General features: G+C 46.5%; 1 protein-coding gene across 8 annotated transcripts in view; it reads right to left on the reverse strand.

Annotated features, from left to right (window-relative positions):
• Nucleotides 1–20,369, reverse strand: part of MYRIP (myosin VIIA and Rab interacting protein) — a 366,936-nt gene that overhangs the window by 46,117 nt on the left and 300,450 nt on the right. For all 8 annotated transcript variants that reach the window (XM_053221635.1, XM_053221639.1, XM_027040749.2 and 5 more), the window contains one exon: nucleotides 3,959–4,198. In XM_053221635.1, coding sequence (XP_053077610.1) covers nucleotides 3,959–4,198 — 240 coding nt within the window. The remainder of the gene's footprint in view (nucleotides 1–3,958; nucleotides 4,199–20,369) is intronic.

Consider the following 20,369-nt stretch of genomic DNA (forward strand, 5'->3'; position numbering starts at 1 on the left):
TGCCCCAAGCTCCACAGACTTGTTCTACAGTTGGTTAAAATGCAGATGGTGCTGACTATCCCCCAAGTGCCACCTATATGACAAGTTTGCCTACAGCAAAGGGCTAACTCCCATCAAGGTAAAGCACGTTTCAGGGGCACCTAGGTGGCCCAGTCAGTTAAGCATCCAACTTCGGCTCAGGTCATGATCTCATGGTTCGTGAGTCTGAGCCCTGTGTTGGGCTCTGTGCGGACAGCCCAGAGCCTGGAGCCTGCTTCGGATTCTGTGTCGCCCTCTCTCTGCCCTCCCGCTCGTGCGTGCACCCTTTCTCTCTCTCTCAAAAATAAACAAACATTAAAAAAAAAGAAAGATAAAGAATGTTTCTGAAATGGTTCTTCTGCTGTTGGATAGGATTCTGAAGTCCCAGTTCCCACATGGGTCATCATACTAAGGACACTAAACAGCCACTGATGTCATGTGTCTACGGGAACAGGCACATTCCTCTGCTTTGGCTCCTGGGGAGCAGGGCCCGTGGTGGAGGCAGGGGACAGTAGGGCCTGAGCAAAGCTCTCTCTGTGTGAGGCAAGGCTCTTCTTAGTGAGGCAAAGGCCATTAGCAGCCAATCGGGCATCTGGATTTCCTCACTGCCTACGTGTGAACACCGACGTACGGTCACAACCCTGGAGTACTTGCCAATCGGGGACCCTACATTTCTCCTGTTTGGTTACTGGCCTCGTCTGGTTTCACCCAGAAGCCGATCTGAGACAGGGGTTTAGTTCATTCGGGAGGTGATCCTGGGGAAGTAGTGGTAGAGGAGGGGGGAGTGGGGCAGGGATGGGAAGGGAGTCAATGGGGACGGCTCATCAGCTTGGGTGCCCAGAGCTCAGCGTGCCGGGGAGGCTCGGGGAGTCACTGTAGCCCTGCCCCAGAATCGTCATGCCAGTGGGGGCCAAATAGCTGGAGGGCATTTACTTTCTTCTCGCTCCCAGCGTGCCTTCCATGCAGGAAGAGGGGCTCCTGCCGCGTCAGGTGTCCGCAGGCAGTTGGACTTTGGGCCAGGGGGCACTGCCACAGTAAGAAGATTAGGGGAGCCCCGGCAGCTTCCGAAATAGTCACTTGAGTGAGTTCCACTCCCAAACCATGCTGTGCCAAGGCCACGGTTATTCTCTCTCTCTCTTTTTTAGGTTTATTTATTTTGAGACAGACAGAGTGCAAGCAGAGAAGGGGCAGAGACAGAAGGAGAGAGAGAATCTCAAGCGGGCTGTGCAATGTCAGCACAGAGCCCGATGCGGGGATAGAACTTACGAACCACGAGATTATGACCTGAGCTGAAATCAAGAGTCGGATGCTTAACCTTCTGAGTCACCCAGGCGTCCCAGAGATAGTCCCAGTTATTCTGATCCTAAAGATGGGAACCTGGGGCGTTCTGATGCCCTGCCTTTCCACTTACATTCTACGTCGCATGACAAAACCCCAAAGGTGGTTACAGACCTAGGCTTGACGTACCAGGTGCTGACTGCAACCAGGTGCAGAGCTGTCCCTTCAGTCCCAGCAGACGGATGTTATCTCACAACCTGGAGGTTGTTCCAGGGGCTATTGATATTTGCTGGCCTCCTGCTAATGTGCTAAACCCAATGCTGTATAACTCAACCCTTACAACTCTATTAGTGGGTATGATTACCCTCATTTTACAGATGAGGCCAAGATGTGTTTATCTAATCAACAGTGAAGCCCTGGGATGGGTCCCAGGGACGAACTGAAAAACAAGACAGGTGTGGGCCTGTCGGTGGTGTTGGGAGCAAAGCTCAGGGACTGGAAGGCAGTTCCAGCTGCTGAGTGCAGAAAGGACTGGAATACCACGCAGGGCCTGGAAGGACGGGGGAGCCGCCTGGGGGTAGGGTACGCCAGCTTGTTCAAAGCACGGGCGGCGAGTTAGGATATTAACCACAGCTCACAGAGTTTGCAAATTGCATGGTTGGTATTCAAACTCAGTCTAATCGCGAAGCCTATTCCTGTATCTTTCTGCTTCTAAATAATATTGAAGATAGAAACCTGTATTTGTTTTCCCATCCCAGAGTAGCCCTCTGCCTGATATGTGCTAATTATCTGTTTTTGTTTGCTCATGTGCATTTTTGCATACAACAGATCTGATTGATATTTTCATGCACTGATTCATGATAGGCTGGGGAAAGACTTAAATTTCGAGAAATGGACATATTTGGGAACTTGAATAAAAGCTAGCGTTTTCAACAACTCTCCTCATTTCTTGCTCAGCGAGGCATGGGGAAGGATAGGGGAGCTAAGACTTTTGCCCACTGGCTCCTCCTTTCCCTGTTCACTCTCTGCCCAGGAGAACCCCGCGCAGATTGGTGGCTGTGCCTCCAGAAGGTGACGCCTGCTGGCTGATGGAGGGGTGGGGTGGCGGGCGGGAGTGCATGACTCATCAGGGTCTGGAAGCCAGAACAGCGGGAGTTTTGGGAGCCTTGTGACCATCAGGCAGCAAAGCCAGTAGGATGTAGAGCCATTGTAAGAAATAATGTGATATTCTTCAGTTACCCTCTGGCTCTTAGTTCTGGCAGACAAATGAGGACAGTAATGGGGTATTGGTTCAAGTAACGGAGAGAAGCAAAGCCCACTACCATTGAGGAAGCAATGGGTTGGAGCCCACATCCCTGGGAGGGGCTGCCTGCGAGAGCCAAGCTCCATGCTCCAGCCCACGGGCAGGCCAGTGGAAAGATGTGCGCACTGTCCACAGGCAGGCGACCTGATAGATTTACGAGTATAAGGACTCAAAGGTTATGGAGGGTGGGCTGGGAATGAGTGAAAGGCAGAGTCTGAGACATTGGAGGGTTCGGGGGCTCAGCGATGGGAGATGGTCCCCACACCCCTCTGGGCCTGCTCTTGACCATCTGCGGTCATTCCTGGCTTGGCCTGGCTCCCCCATGGCACCCAACTGTACTACGGAGCTTGGCTCCAATAGCCTGGCTACAGAGCAGATGAAGAGGGCTTCTTCCCCCATTCACATGGGCTACCGGTAACTTGTCAGCCTATGTAATGTATTCTCAGAATAGGGGGAAAAACCTGACCACAAGCGCAAAGAAATCTAAGTGTTTCTAGGCAAGATCTTATCTGAGTTACAGAAGAAGCAGCTTGCTGTAGAAGGAGCCTGTGATTTAAGGCCAAGCAGGTTTGTGAAGCGGACCCAGCTCTGAAACTTACTAGCTGTGGGCCTCAGGTAAGTACCTTCAGAACAAGCCTGTTTCCTCCTGTACGTCTTCAGAGGGTTTTTATGAAATGAACGAACTAACATAAGCAAAGCACCAGGCACATAGGAGACCCTCAGCAAATGTTAGCTTCTTCCTCTTCCATTGGAAGCAGCCTTATCCTGACTCTAATGTGGCCAAGTCTAGCACGGATGTGCTTTGAGGAGCTGTAGAGGGAAGCACAGGGGGTGGAGCACCGACTGGGGGGCAGGGGGTCTGGGACCCCCTTTCTGCCAGGGGTCCTTCCTGCTGTGGTTTTCAAGCAATGTCCGTAGGTGCTCGAGGTGGGGTGGGGTGGGGTTGGGGTGGGGTTGTCTGTGCTGACAACTCAGAACCTGGAGCCTGCTTCGGATTCTGTGTCGCCCTCTCTCTCTGTCCCTCCCCTGCTCACACTCTGTCTCTCACTGTCTCTCAAAAAAAAATGTTAAAAAAATTAAAAAAAAATAAATTATAGTCTCGAAAGTAAAGGGCTGTCTGGTGAAGGACAGCAGGAGGAGGAAACAGGGCTCAGGGGGCCCGGGCCACACGGGGCCCTTTTCCTGCTTGAACTACTCAGTGCTAAACAACTGGGGTTTCTGGGGTCTCCTGTGTGCACAGGATAGGCATTTGAAAGACAGCTCTTTGGGGGCACAGGACACTTCGGCACAAATATAGAACTTTCCCCGCACCCCGGCCACACAAAACAAGCTGTCCACTGGTGGCTTCACGGTGCTTACCTTCTTGAGCTCTTCCTGGACGCCCTGGCTGTTGTCTTCAGAGGACAGACTCTCCTGGGGGTTCTGAGACTCCGTCTTGGGCTCCGACTCCTGATCGTCCCCCGAAGAGGTCTCCTTCTCGCTCACTTTCATTGCTAACTCGTACAGCCTGTTTCTCAGTTTCTCTTCCGTGGCGGCCGCCCGGCTCCGAGGGTGCCTGGCGTCGTTGCTGGTGTCGGTCTCCGACAAATCACCGGATGCCTAAATGCAAGTCAGAATCAGCAGCTGAGGACTCCTCTGCCAGAGTCCTGGTGCTCGTTCCCCATCACCCCCCGGGGAAGGGACTGTCCAGGAAAATCAAGCTCTCTTACCTGACCTGCTTGCTCTACAGATGGCCTTTTACTTTCCACTTTTACTTACTCAAATACATGCACCTTAATGCTTCGTTAAAGCGACCATGCAGGTGAGCGCCTGTGCTCAGAAACGTGTTCAAATTCAGCGTTTTTCGCTCACAAGATGCTTACGCGGCGCCCACCGAGGCAGCCCTGTGTGGGTAGTAGGAGGCTGAGACACCTGGTTGGCGACCCCCTTGTGGAAGGGACACACTAAAACCTCAGGTGCTAACTGTCCTGGTGGTAAGTACAGAGAAGGGGGTGGGGAAGGATGCTCTGAAGGCCCCCCTAAGGGGCACTTGAGGGCCGGAAGATGGAAGAAGCTTTCTCATGGAAATGGCCATACAAAGTGCAGCAGGGAAGGACAGCACTCTGGGCAAAGGGCAAAGATTTTGAGATGGTGTGAGGTCCTTGTAGGTAGGTAAGCAATACTGTGTGACCTTCCTTTGATAATTACAGTCCCAGCTTAATAATGATACCTTTGGCTCCTACTGTCCACTTGGTGGGTATCTCCTAAGCTGCTTCTGGGAGTAGATCCCTGAAGACATGGAGACTGTGACTCTCGCTCTGGCCTTGGCCTTAAGGTGGACAGATGTGCATGGAATTTTAACCAGATAACCCTCAGCAAACCATTGGGGTCCATTAGACCAGACTTCAGTTCTTTAATTCCCCTTAGTTGCTCTATCTATTTATAAGGCTTGACGCTTTATTGTTTTTATTCTTTCTTGAAGGCTTTCTTAAGAACAAAGAGAAAATTTACTGATTTTTTAAAAAATAAAATAAGACTCATTCTATTTTGTAATTACTACGTGGGTTCGTTGGACCCTTTCATCAATCTATGGTACATGACGGGATCTTTGTGATCTTCTTTTTCCTATCTTTCGAAATATTTTGCTCTTTCATCGTCCTGGGAATTATCTTCCATCATTACTCATCAATTATGCCCAATTATGCTAACAGACACCAAAATAATACAACAGAAGAATGGAATTGCCTGGAAGGATGATTCAGTAACGAAATAAATCATCGCCGTTTTGACTCTGCTTTTAGCTCACTGCATACAGTTGAGAATTCAAAATTTTTCATAACTGCAAAGAGAAGGAAAGTGACAGAGAACATTTCATGACGATGAGATGACTCAGAGGATGAATTCAAAGAGAAGGAGAGCGGCTCTTCAGAGCTAACAGTGATGGTAAGTTGCCTGTATGAGTAAAAGCTCAGCCCAAGAGTCTTCAGATGATAGTGTCTCAAGGTGAATTTCCTCACACTAAAGAATCTGATCAGTAAATAATGCATTTATAAGGACACAAGGAAATATGGTATTTTCATTCAGTTGGCCATTCAACAGGAAGGGCTTCATCATATACCATATTATAGCAAGAATTGGGACAGTCCTATTCTGCTAAAAAATGTGTGACAGATTCTTTCATTCTTTGTGACATTTGCACATCAAATTTACTTGACACAGTTGTAACTGGACAATGCTAAAGGCAGCAGTCTATATAAAGGGGAGTAGGAGCAAACAGATGACATAGAAATGAAAATAAAGAGCCCCTGACTGGATTGATAAAAGAAAAAAAGTCCACTGGAAATGATTGTTTTTCTGGTCCTGAGCAAGAATCTGTGATGAACTGGCCTCATGGGAGGTGACCAGTACTCCCAGCGAGCTTGAGAAGGAGGAATTCTTTTGCCTGGGGATACAGGGAAGCTCAATGGGGAGAATGGCCTCTGAGTAGGTTCTTGAAAGATGAGGAACATTTTAATATGCAGATGTCAGGTCAGACATTCTTGATGAGGAAGCAGCAGGGCCAGTAAGACCCAGGGAGCATGAGATTGCTTAGTGTAGCTGGAGGAATAAGGCTCAGAAATGGGAGAGTGGGGGGGGGGGGGTTGGGAGGGAGGAGAAAATGGGCCTGGGTCAGACTGCAGAGGGCAAAGGATGAGCCCAAGGAGCTGAGCTTGTCTACCAGTTTTGCTGCTGCCTTGTGGTGTGCACCACACTAGCCTGGAAGTCAGCAACTGGCCACAAATCCACATCCAGCAACCTCTTTTCAGCTCACTCAACAGATTTAACACACTGAAATAGCAATTCATCTTAACTTCAGTTTGCTTTTCTTTAGCTTTGGCTTACGTCTTTACCTCACCGGAACCTTTGAAGACTTGGTCAATGGTGATTCAGTCTACATTCAGCAGACACATTCCGAATGCCTACTATGTGCTGGGCCCGTGCTGGCCACTGGAGCCCACAGGTGGGAGTGAAAACCATGCCGCTCTGGTGAAATTCTCTGGTGGTGGAGGGACGTCATCTTGACACATGGGGTACCACACACACACGTGAGCATTTGATGAGACTCAGGGGGAGCCCTCGCCTAGTTCGTCGGATGGATGTTGTCAGGAAAGAAAGAGGAATCGGTGATAGCTGAGTAGAATCTTAAAGGATAAAGTCCTAGAGATTATCGGGATATACGTCCAGTGTTATTTGAGTGTTGAGAATTGTATTAATGATACATGATGGCCCCAGAGTTCAATAAACACTGTAGTCGTACGCACAGGGATCTGACATCAGGAGATGTAGTACCATGAACGTAGATGAAAGCATCATTATCAAAAGCCACGAGAGCTTCAAAACTAACTTAAGTAATATTTGGCCCTGTAATATTTACGTAATATTAAGTACGTCAACAAATAGTTACATCTCTAAAGAAAAATGGGTCTGTGTTTCCAGTCTACAAAGGATCGAATCATGCCTGCTCTGTTATAAACTTACAGGTTTCCCCCATGTATTGATTTTAATGTCAGTCTCCATGAGAGCTGGAACAGTAGATGTTAAGTTGGGGTCTCAGCTAACACGGGTCTGTGGTTGGCCTCTGGGGATCCCTGATACTGTTTTCACACTTCAGTTTCCATGCACAATTTTCTAGGGAGAGGGTTACTGGCCTTCATCAGATTTTCACTGGCATCCATGGCCCCAAAAGACTAAGAAACAAGGAAAAGAATAAATAATCCTACTTCCTGATAAGACAACAGTAGACAGATACACGTTACTCGAATACGGAATAGCAAACTTCCAGTTGAAATCAAAGGAAGGGGGAGGAGTGTAGTTGGTTTCCAGAGTCTGTTGGGAACCTGGACAGAAGGTTTAGAGAAGATGAGAAGGGCTGCAGAATGTCCAGCCCGAAGACTATATTCTTGTACCTCAAAGGGACCTTGAAAATCAAAATGTTGGACGGTGACTCAAACAGATTACCAGGAGCATTATGAAGACAGTGGAGAATTCTAAGAAACTTTGGCGACTCGAAAAATAAAATAATCATAGAATGGAATTCCTGACGGGCAAGCTGGATAACATAGCAATATGTGTATCTGGGCATAAGACATTTTATATAATCAGTTAAGAATCATAATTGCCTTCCACTGGTGCTTTTTCTCAATCCCGCCCACTCCACTTTATAGATCGGCATTGGTATGTATAATGGGATGACATTACTTTGAAAATAAGAAACTAATGTTTTTCAGTTGCCATTAAAACAATACTCCTTCGCACCTCCTTTTTCTTAGCCAAGCCTAAGCATTTTACCCAGGGGAGAAGAGCGTAGACCCAGAATGGAAGGATCATGGATCAGCTCACTCCACCACCTCTTTAACATGGGGATAATGTAGAAAGCCAGATTTTATGGAAAGAGAGAAGAGGCTTCTAGAGACTCAAGTTCCCTAAAGTTCAAATGCTGGATTTTGCTTGCTCCTCAGTTGGGGGCCAGGGAGAAGGAGCCTCACGGGCTGCCTGTGGCCTCTCACCCTTTGGACTGTATTAATTTGGGGCTGCTGTGCCAGGGTTGAATCAGACCCAGAGGAAGGGCCTCAGAGGGACCTGAAGGGGCTCCTGGTCTCCCCGGGGTTCCTGTGTGGTGCAGAGAGCATCCAGGAGCCGGCTCGCAGAAGATCATTGGTGGTGCCGGAAGGTGAGCTTAGTAGCGTTTCCTCAGGTGGGAAGGAAGCGGCTGACTTGGGGCTGGACAGCCGGGTCCCAAGGGTGATGACAGTGACGGCCACGGGGGAGGGGGGGCGGCCCGAGGGAGAGATACTGGGTTCTGACCAGGCACACAGGGAACAGACCACCGGTTCTCAAGCCTTAGGACTCCAGCGGGGTGGGAATGACTTCATGAACAGGGACCCCATCACTGAAGAGACCTGCAAGGACCCAGAGGACCCTGCTGAACTCTAAGATGGCCATACAGCCACAAGGACACAGAAGCTCCCCGACAGGTGCCCCAAGATGGCAAAAGTGGAGAGAGTGGAGGGGTTGGATGACTGATTATCTACCTAGAAGAGGAAAGACCATTTTATTTATTTATGTATGTATGTATTTATTTATTTTTTTAGAGAGTGGAGGAGGGGCAGAGAGAGAGAGAGAGAGGGAGAGAGAGAGAGAGAGAGTATCCCAAGTAGGCTCCATGCTCAGTGCAGAGCCTGATAAGGGGCTTGATCTCATGAACTGTGAGATCATGACCTGAGTTGAAATCAAGAGTTGGACGCTTGACCAACTGAGCCACCCAGGTGCCCCAGGAAAGACAGTTTTAAAGAGAGCAATCAAAGAGGCAATGTGTTCTTGGATTGGCTCGTTTACATCGCTGGCTACGCAGCGTGGGGAGGCAGAGAAGGAAGGCTGAGGCAGTTACAGAAGGACACAAGGTCACCTTTTCCTTGCACACTTCAATTTAGCGCGTGGAACCTGGAGACCCCGGCTAAGTAAGAAAGTGATGGGGGTGTGAGAGTGGGGGGCCGGAACTGGACAGCTGTGGCTGTGCATGTTAGCGTGGGTGAGCAAGGAGCTGGGCACAGGACACGCGGGGTGTCACTCGCGTGTCCTGACGATTCCCTGCGCATCCACGAGGGCCCTGAGGTTGAGCAGGCTGTCGGAGGTCATGTGACCAGACAGCCTGACCCTGAAGGCCACACTCTTGCCATTTTTCCAAGACGAGGCCAGATGCTCCGGATGAAGCCATGCTCATTAGAGAAAGACAGCAGAACCACAGAATAGGGACAGAACCCGACAGGCAAAGGATTTAATCTCTTCTTTCATGAATCGCAAGTGTAAATGGGGGAGAAGATACTTTTTCTGGAAGCTTTCTGGAGATGGCTACCTTCAGATTTCCTTAGAGGATAAAGTGTTCTTACCTCCACTCACCCTTGTGATCTGTCTTTATGCACCCTGAAATCCTGCCTGCTTTAATTTAAAGCAGATTTTCTCCTATTACGCCTCTCCATCGTCCTTATCAAAATTCTCCACATGTTTGAAGGGAAGCAATGTCAACGTCTTCTAGACTGAGCAACCCCGGTCCCAGGAACGCTTTTTCACAAAGCCCGTCTTTCATCTGCCGGGTCATTTGAGGGAGAGGTGGGAGGCTTAGCATTTTCTCCACCTTTGAAAAAAACCCGGCTAAAGGATTACTTTCACATGTTAGGTATCAGCCTTCGTTGATTATATCCCGGGTTCTCGTGGTTCTCTCTGTTCCTGCTGATGAAAAATACTGAACCTGACCTAAAAAAGCAGTTGTGCGGCTTGCTTTTAGGTATTCCAGTAAACTTCAGAGAAGGGGCCTGGCTTCCAGGTGCACCCGCCCTGGGACTACCATGCGTGGCGAATATGCACATAGTTTTCCTTGCAGATGCCCTGGCAGAGTTGTCCAGAAGCCGGAGAAGAGAGAAGGAGCCTCAGCGCTGGCTGGCTCTACCGTCGGCCTGTTTCTTCTGAGGACTCGGACGATTTCCGTCTCTGGCGCCTTAAGGCAGAGGTCTGTCCTCTCTCGACGTACTGCCACTAACCTAAAACCAGTTTGGCTCACAGGCTGTGCCCTGGTGATCAAGGCATTTATTTTTCTTGTAACTGCTGTGATAAGAACAGACACACAGCCACACACCAAATCCCTGGCCAACTATCACGGTTAAAATGGGAACGCATCACCTGGAATCTTATCAAATTGAATACGATCATCTATTTCTTCCTGCCTCTGTGCGAAGCCCCTCACATGGAAGGACCTGGGTTTGGCCGGTCGAACTGTATGGAAGGCAGATGCCGGCCCCAGCTGCTGCGGATGCATTTGGTGAAGGAGGTTGTGAAAACTTAGCACCTACGTGCTGATCCGAAAGGCTTAATTTTAGCTTTTACAATTACAGGTCCGTTGTCCTGTATGGATCCCAGGCTGTTTTCTGAGTCTTTCATATTATAAAATTGATTTAAAAACGAACGAACAAGGGGCGCCTGGGTGGCTCAGTCGGTTAAGCGTCTGACTTTGGCTCAGGTCATGATCTCCTGATGGTGGGTTGGTGGGTTCGAGCCCCGCGTCGGGCTCTGTGCTGACAGCTCGGAGCCTGGAGCCTGCTTCAGATTCTCTGTCTCCCTCTCTCTCTCTGCCCTTCCGCCCTCGCACTCTCTGTCTCTCTCTTAAAAATAAACATTAAAAAAATTAAAAAACAAAAACAAAAAACCAAATGAACAAAACCTCAATCTAATCTGGGGCACATCTCCCTCTCCCAGAACAGAAAATCATTCCCTGACGGATGGGCTCTGCCACTCGTCTGTGTTGCCTCTCTTTATAATCTCCTCTCTGACGTAATTAGACCATGCTGTTTCTTGAAAGGGCCAGAATGATGGCAGTTCCATATAAAACAGCTAGAAAATCACTTGCCTGGGCTTCTCGGGTCAGTATTTACTCGAGGGACGGGCATTTGAGACACAATCATTTGTGTATTTTTTCATACTGACCACAATTGGTCTATTGCTTGGTAGAGAAATCTGTTAGGAATAAAGCATCATTAACAGTGGATTTCGTTTTTTTTTTTCTCCGACTCTCCATTGCAATTGAGGGGAGTCTCTAAGTTCTGTGACCTTTGGATTCTGATGGCCATTTAGACTAGGACCTTAATGCCAGCACGAGAGTCAGAATGGTGAGGAAGAGTCTCCTAAAAGTGAGGACATTCAGGGCAGGGATTGGGGTACGGGGACTGAGGTATGTTCCAGATCCCCTTCTTTTCACTGGTTTCTAAGACTTGCTAATGATGTTGAGTGAGCTAGGTTCAGGTCCGAGCCATTTGGAATAGAGAGGCCAACATTTTCCTTGCGGAGTCAGCATGGTTGGATTGCCACAAAGAAGTAAAGGTCTTAACTGATAATTAGCCCTGGTATTTAATATCTGCCCCAAATAAAGACTACATTTGAACTTATTGCAAACCTAATGTCATCATTTTTGGTGGATGATTCTTAACGTCTAATGACTCCTGATTAAAAATCCTCCACAGCAGGACTTCTAACCCAGAGTCTGTGGAGCCTCAGGGAAGCTCCTGCTCCCCAAACTCCTTGACATTGGATGTAAACCTTTGAGCGACTGTGTTTATGCTCCACCGCCCCCTACCCCCTTTAACCCTCCGCTGCCCCCATGTAACACACACTGGGGAGAGGAGTCTGTGTTCATCAGGTTCTCAATAGGGCCTATGACACAAACATATTTAAGAATCACCATTATTCAGCAAGTGTCTCTCCTTGTTTTCTAGACCTGTTCTCTGCAGGGAGGTTACCTTGGAGGGCACACCCAGCAGTCCTCATGTTCAAGGGGAATCATTTGCCAGATACTTAAGATTTTGCTCCTGTTGAGGGGGGTATTGGTCACCCCCATTCGGAACTGTTTCCAGGTTATTATTTGTTTTTGCTTAGGCTGTTGTGTAGGTGGGAGTAAGGGACAAGGGCAGAGACCAGCCCTGTCTCAGAGCTGTTCTGCTTTCAGTTATATTATATATTGTCTTCTCCTTAAGTTTGCATTTCAGGCAAAGTTCCATGCCTAAAAAGGTCTGAAAATCAATGGCGAAGGGGCGCCTGGCTGGCTCGGTTGGGTAGAGCGTGCGACTCTTGATCGTGGGGTTGAGTTTGAGCCCCACATCGGGTGTGGAGTCTACTTTAAAAAAATAAATAAAATATTTAAAAAAAAGACAATTGGAGGTGAAGAATTGGGGGCAGGGTGTGGGGATTACCACCCTTTGGTCTGTGTACTGGAGGCAATTCAAATTCAACTGGAGTAGACTGAAGGGCCTGCTTGGGGGATATTCTCTTGGCACACCTCAGAGGGAGGTGCACCTGTTGGGTGCCTCAGTGTTCTCGGGATGCGGGGGGCGTCACACTACCCCCAATACCCGTGGGTCTTGCTAGCACTTGTCAGAGAGCACCCCCTTGAATGCGGAACTTAACAACGCTCATGAACCAGGGCTTGGGGTGGGGGCAGCCATCCACTCCTCCACATATCCTGAACTGAATCCCGAACAACCTGGACCAGCAGAGGTTGGTGTATTTGGCCCCTGATAGACTGACTTGATGGAACTGTGCCCGCGGTGATATACTGGTTCAAGCTGAGTGACACTGCGAGGAGCAGCCTCCAATGTGTGTGCTTGTTTGGAGCCATTTATAGCAAAGGGCGATACATCCTGCCTTCACTCCATGAGGACCCATGGGATAAATTTCTCATGGATCTCAGCTCCAGGAGCAGCCCGCTTTAAGGAATGGATTTACTGTTCTAATATGGTTTCCCTGACTCAGCAAGCTGCTCGCATCATTCTCTTCCTATTGTCTTCTGGAAAGCTCAGAGCCAAATTTTTGGTACTGTTAGCCTGTGATTAGGAACCTCACTGCATCCGTATTGGGAACTAACATGAGTCCTAGCTTCATTTATTTTTCCTATCCTGATTTCCCCTTTGTCCTACTTTTCTTATATTTTCATTTTATTCTCTTCTGTTTACATTTATAGAAACCACTTTAAATTCTCTCCGTAGCAAGGCATAAACACGCAAAAATAAAGGAACATTTACAGATTCTTAGTTATAAAGGATTACTAGCTTCTCAATGTGGCGAGATTCTTAAAATGTCTTTTGAGAATAACTGGGACCTAGCACGCTAGACAAGGGGGCAAATTTCTCCCAAGGAAACAAGTTTCACTAATGAGTACAACAAAACGTGAAACCTCAGAGGAAACTGAAAACAGCAGCCCCTGCAATCCTGACGTCTCAATCAATGAAAAATTAACTAGCAGGTTTCCATTTTAAAATGGCATCTGGCAAACATCATTCTACAGCTTCTCCAAATTTTCCACCAGAACTGTGTGGGAAGATGCAGATAAAGGTGAAAACTTACGTAACAGAAAAGGAAAGGAAGTCGGCTCATTACTGGTAAATGGATGGGAACAATTTTCACTAAGTACAAAGCCCAGGGAAATGAACTGGAGAGAAAAAAAAAATGTTTGTGGAGGCCTGTCCACTCTCTCCCTCTCCTAAGTGGTCAGGATAATTGGTTGCCCTCCTACCAAACAGTACCTCCTCCTGGTTCAGAGTATAAGATAAATGCTCACAATAAAACAAAACAAAACAAAACAAAACAAAGCAAAACAAAACACCAGACAAACAAAAGCACATTATCCAAGCTGTTGTGGTATTGGCCATTTGAAACATCCAGAGATAAGCCCTACTCCTAGCCCTTTTTCTTCCTCCTTGTTTTACAGCTACTTAGGAAGTATCTTCTTCAAACATTCAAGTGGGCGGAGGAAAGAGCTCACCATGGTACCATGTTGCCTCCTAGGAGGTATGGTCATGAAATACAAAGCGCCAGGGGCAGAGACTATAAAACCATGTAGAAACATAGAATGATTTTTGTTCTTTTCCATTCATTCACTCGTTCATTCGTTCAACATACATATACATATTGTAGGTTCTTAGCCATTTGTCCAAAGAAACATAAAGCAAGACAATGCGAGTAGGAGAAAGCTTGTATCTTAAGCTAGCAGAGGGGAAGTGGTTTGAGCATGTTAGATACTGGTAAACAATGCGGTGGAGACAGCATTATTCTCATTTAGCGATGACTAACAGAAACACGTTAACATGGAACTTATGGAAAAATGCTGCAGAGCAAAGGAAACAAAAGCTAGCTCAGAGGCATCACGTAAATTTCACTAACAAGTAGGGCACAATGTCTGATGGTGGTTTTGCATTTTCATTAGGGCATAATAATACAGAGTCTCAATGAAGAGGTATAGAAAGTTATGAGGGCTAAGCACCCAGACTGAAAGGCAAGGCAGTAGCATGAGATAAAATGGGGAGACTGCTGATACAAAAGAATCCAGGAAGACTGCAGGCATGGGAGCAGGATTAGAACTCATATCTGACAATGGTAATAGCTGAATTAACCCTGGGAACACAAATGAGTGATGGGGAGGACAAACTTGGGAAGGTATTCTAGAGGCTGAGAAAAAGATCAATAAAAGAAGGGGAAAACAATAAGACAGGGCTGTAGACATGGAAGATAGAGAATCAAGATTCAGCATAAGAACTACAGGTGAGCTGGAAGAAGTAAGAATCAAAATGGCAGAAGAAAACACTAGAGTTGGAACAATACTTAAGTGTGTAGGAAAAAAGGTCTTTGTATTATGTGCAACAGCATGAAATGAGTAGACACTACCGTTCTGGCAAACTGTTTGCTCTTTAAAGATAACGGCAAACCAAACAAATGTCTAAGAGAAGAGAAAATCGTTACACATAAAGGAAAAATTAGGATGTCTTCAGGCGTCTATTCACTCCAAGGCTAGAGATGGTGAAATACCTGTTGCAGGGCTTTGGAGGGAAAGTGATCCAGCTGCATGGATTTCATCCCATCGGCGGACATCAGGGGTTGGGGTTCCAGAGGTCAGAGAATGTGCTCAGCAGTCTATGGTAACAGATGACAGAGCGACTCCATGTGCTAAGTTATGTGTGAGGTGAGACTGGAGGCTGGGGGTGCAGTTAGAGAATGTGGGACGGGACTTCTGCCCTCAATGGCTCTACCTGCTGATCAGGGCTGGCGAAGGCAGGGGTCCAGCAGGGGGTGGAGCCTCCAGTACCCGCTGTGTGTCTTCCAGGGAGTCGCCAGAGTCCGAAGAGACGGAAAGTAAGAAAACCACAGAAGCACGAAGACGACAGTAGAAAAGAGTGGGGAGTTAGGGGAATGAAGCCTGACGGACGTGAAGGCAAAGGAACATGAGCTTCTGAGGCACTGCCTTGTCTACCTTGCTGACGTACACAACATTGTGCCTGTGTACATGGTGTTTCTCCTCAACAGACAGATAATATGTGTTCTTTTCAAACACACAAATGAAACAGTCATGAAAACTGGCCATGGACTGGGCCACAAAGGAAATGCCAACAGCAAAATCACATAAGCCATATTTATTGTTCACAATGCTGTAAGACTAAAACAAACAAAGACTAAAAAAACAAAGTGAAACAAACGAGAAAGTTATCTACTGATAACCTCTTCTTCTGATTAAATCTTCTGATTACCTCTTCATTTTGATTGAAAAGAGAATCACATTGGGAATGATAATTTACTTGCAAAAGTTTGACGATGGGTACACTACATTGCCTACGGGATGCTAACAAAGCTGCACTTGAGGGAAATTCATTATATATACACATATATATATATACACACACTATATATTACATTATATATAATGAATATATATATATGAGCCAGATTATCATTTTATTAATTGATCTCAAGGTTTTTTTGTTTTGCTTTCATATTAATTAATATTTTCATTTAACTTTGTTTTCTGATATATTTCTAATATATATTTTCTACAGATTCTAATACATAAAATATTTCACATATAAAATTCACTTTTAAAGCTGTGGGCAGACCTGGATAGCTTTATAGGTGAATTCTTCCAAACTTTCAGAAAATTATCAAGTCATATAAAGCGTTCTAGAAAGTAGTAAACAACAGAGAGTCTTTGTCAAGTCATTAGTACAACTTGATAGCAAAGCTCAACAAGGAGGCACGAAAATGGAAACCTGCGACTAGAGACCAGTTTTTGTACAAAGGAACCAGGAGCCAGTAAGATTTACGCAGCAAATGAAAAGATGTTTCAGAATTAAGCACTCTATTAATGCGACTTACAAACATCAACAGGAGAAAAACTATAGGATCATTTCAAGGGATGGCAGAAAGCAGTTGATGAAACTCACATTCCTGATTTAAATCATTGAGGGAGCCAGGGACAGACAGATGCTTCTTCGTCTTGGAATATCTACTAAAGGTACAGGAGGTAACTTACTTAACCGTATCTGCTAAACATAGAGGAGTCGCCACTGGAAGCAGATGGCTAAGGACCGCAGCAAGATAGACACCAAACGCTGGGTGTCACTAGTCCTTCATAGTATAGCACACGATTGTCGCCGGGCCATAATACGAGCAAGACAAATAAGTGTAAATCATGGAAAAAACCATAAAAATGTCCTTCCTTGTGGACAAGATGATCATCTACCAAGAGTCGCTGAAAGAACCATGGGAAAGACTATTAGGACTAAGAATCTATTAGGGCTAAGTTATAAAATTAGAAACATAAAGTCAATAGTGTTCTATACACCGTCAGAACTCAGAACAGGGAATGGATAAAAGAGATTTTAGGGGCACCTGAGTGGCTCGGTCGGTTGAGCGTCCGACTTCGGCTCAGGTCATGATCTCACGGTCTGTGAGTTCGAACCCCGCGTCGGGCTCTGTGCTGACAGCTTGGAGCCTGGAGCCTGCTTCGGATTCTGTGTCTCCCTCTCTCTCTGTCCCTTCCCCGCTCACACTCTGTCTCTCTCTCAAAAATAAATAAACATTAAAAAAAAATTTAAAAAGAGGTCTCAACCACAATGTCAATAAAATGTACATAATTAAAAACTTCTTCACAAAAAGAGGAGAGCTTTGAAAAAAATCTCTAAAACTTGACAGAAAGTAAATGAATAGAGACAAGGAGGACACCGTTGGATGGGGAGCCTCAGTATTATGCAGACATACATTTTTTCCAAATAGATAAATGCATTTGGAGCAATCCAATCAAAACTTAAAATTTTCTTCAACTGGAAGAGAAGATTGTGAAAAATCATTTATGTGAGTAAAGGCCTGAGACAAGTTGAGACACTTTATAAAAGATCCTCGGCAAAAACCACCACGAAGGGACGATCATCTACCGGATATCAAAGTACGTTATGATGTCAGTACAGTGAAAATAAAGTTGTATCTGTACATGAATGGACTTCTGTGTCAGTGAAGAAAATAGAGCATAAGGAAACCAGGCCCATGGAAATAGAAGAAGGTTAATATATATTAAAGGGGACACCTGAGGCCAGCAGATAAAGGATGAATTATTTAATAATGATTTGGTGACAAATGCTTCATTTGAAGAAAAACAAGGTCAGATCTTACCACATATCATCCGGAAAAGCAAAGAGCAGAGCCACTGAAGGCCTAACCGTAAGTTACGCTACTCAGAATTGTCCCAGCATGGTGCAAGGTGACAACAAAAAGGCTGACTTTTGTTGAACTTATTATTGTTTTAAAATTCTCTACCGGAAGTGCACCCTTCCTGCTTGCACCCTGAACACACTGTTCCCTCTCCCATGCTCCACCCCCCCCCCTCCAGGGACCACCTGGAGGCAATCTTCTGCAGGCACTGCGCGGAGATGTGCGCTGACATTTCTATCACTGTGAATAGCAGGTGGTGGGAGAATATGCAGAGTAAAGGCCCGTTTTGCTAAGATACCGATCGCTTCCCAGAACTGTATTTCTTAAAAAAAATTTTTTTTTAATGTTTATTTATTGAGAGACAGAGAGAGACAGCATGAGCAGGGGAGGGACCGAGAGAGACAGGGAGACAGAATGTGAAGCAGGTTCCAGGCTCTGTGCTGACAGCACAGAGCCTGACGCGGGGCTCGAACTCACAAACTGCGAGATCATGACCCGAGCCAAAGTCGGACGCTCAACTGACTGAGCCACCCAGGTGCCCCCAGAACTGTATTTCTAAACGTATTCTATGTGTACGAATGCACAAACACAACTGCAGTTATTCTGGGGGACGTGGCAGGGATTTAGATTGTGGTCAAGGGGGACTGTATTTGTACGTTCACAACTTTTTTACACTACATTCATTTATTTATATTAAATATAAATTTGCATAGTTAAAAAGCATGCAGTTAAAATACTACACATATATATATATACATGTATATATATATGTACACACACATATAAGATCTAGCCTTATGAAATATATCTAACCGTATAAAATATATATTTATTTATATTAAATATAAATTTGCATAAAAATCATGCAAAGAGTTAAAAATACATATATATATATATACATGTATATATGTGTTCACACATATATACAAAGGATTTCATACTTTTCTCAAAAAATCATGCATCCCTCAGTATGGAGATGTGTGTGTGTGTATTTTTATTTTTATTTTTATTTAGTTTTGTTTTTGAGAAGACAGAAAAGAGACTTGCCCTAGTAAACTAAGAGGGAGAGCTAGGAGGGCCAGTTTTGAAGTCTCTGTTGGTGCAACACCACTGCCACCTACTGGGGAGGAGAGGACACTGCAGGGAGGCAGAAGCGACGCTGGTCCCAAGCGCTTTTCTGCTGGTCCTGCCTTCTATCAATGCCTTGCAAATATTGCCACCGGAAGACAACTTTCAAGCCACTTCAGAATAAATAGGAAGCTTCATGCAGCCAGCTGTTGTGGATACGCGGCATTTGATGCCTGCCTGTGAGTCAGGCCGACTGCCCTCAAGAACATCCCTTCAGGTAAGTCACCCAAAGTCTCTGTAGGACAGTCTCCGCTTGAGCTAGATAATAATGGTCTGGTGTTACGGAGGAGCAAATGAGACCTTGGAGCAAAGAAAGGATGTTTTCTAGGGGATACATTAGCAGCTCAGGCAGGACCGCTGCCAGATTCTGTGACCCGAGGGCCTCTGAGTCCCCAATGATCTTCACCACGGGGTCTCTCAAGAGCAGGGATCTGGCTGATGCATTCCCAAGAGGGCACTGTCGGAGCCACTGGTGACGTCCCAGCCTGTATCCGCTGGAGGTGCCTGAGTTGCCTGAAGTCCTGAGGGATAGTTTCTGGCTACTGATAGTTTCCCACCTCAGACCTGGGTGTCTCTGCCTGCAGGATTTCTCCAGAAACTGCTTGTGTCTCCAGTTAATTCTCTCCTGGGAGGGGCCACTCTCTACCAATGGGAGACGGGAGACTGTGACTAATGCTCCTGTCCTCAGGGGGGAGGCATGTCCCATGTGGCTTCTCAGTGGGTCCCTGCTGGAGAGCACAGCCTCAGTAGTCAGCGTTAATAGGCCTTTCTCGCCACCCTGGCTCACCCTTGGGGTTCCTGGGATCTCCTCCCACCTAAACCTGCATCCAAATCCTTGACTCAGCGCCTGCTTTTGGTTAGACGCAAACTAGGAATGCAGAGCACGGTGGCTAAGGGCTACTGGCAAAGCAGTGAGGTTCCGGAAGTGGGTGTGCTTTCTCTAGGAGTGTAAAAGGTCAACCCGACAGTAATGTGAGCCTACAGAAGGCAGGGGCAACCTAACAAGATTCTTCCATTAGACTCTCAGTTTCAAATGCAACCCATTGTTTTCATGAAGTCATTGCAATTCTCCGGGCCACCTGTGTCGCTTTTCAGTTTAGAAAATACTGAGATGAGAGCGGGCTCCACAAAGTTCCACATTCAGTTGGCCGCGTCGCGCTTCGCCGGGAAGAGGCAAGGGAGGGGCAAGGGCACAGCGTGATCCCAGCACAGAGTTGCGAGCGAGCAGGGTGTCTTTGGAGAATACAGAATTAATCTGGTTGGGGGTGCACGAACTACCTGACATTGTACGTAAAATGACATTCGAGTGCACGCCTGTGTGGGAGTATGTGTCTGTGTGTGTATATTTGTGTGTGTGTCAGGTGCGTGAGTGTGTGTGTGTACGGGTGCATTTTTCCAGGTAGAGAGTCCGTAACTTTCATCACAGAGTCTCAAAGGAGGCTCATGAACTAATTCATGTTGGCAAGGCCACTGAAGACACGCAGAGGGGGTGTGAGGTGGACGAAAGAATCACAGAATGTGAGTAAACTGTGGCCTGAGCTATCATACTGGAATAATATTTACTGAGCCCTGTACTCTGTCCAGGACAGAGCTCGGTTCCTTATAAGCCTCA

The sequence above is a fragment of the Acinonyx jubatus genome, chromosome C2, assembly GCF_027475565.1.
Source record: "Acinonyx jubatus isolate Ajub_Pintada_27869175 chromosome C2, VMU_Ajub_asm_v1.0, whole genome shotgun sequence".
In the NCBI taxonomy this organism is placed as follows: domain Eukaryota; kingdom Metazoa; phylum Chordata; class Mammalia; order Carnivora; family Felidae; genus Acinonyx; species Acinonyx jubatus.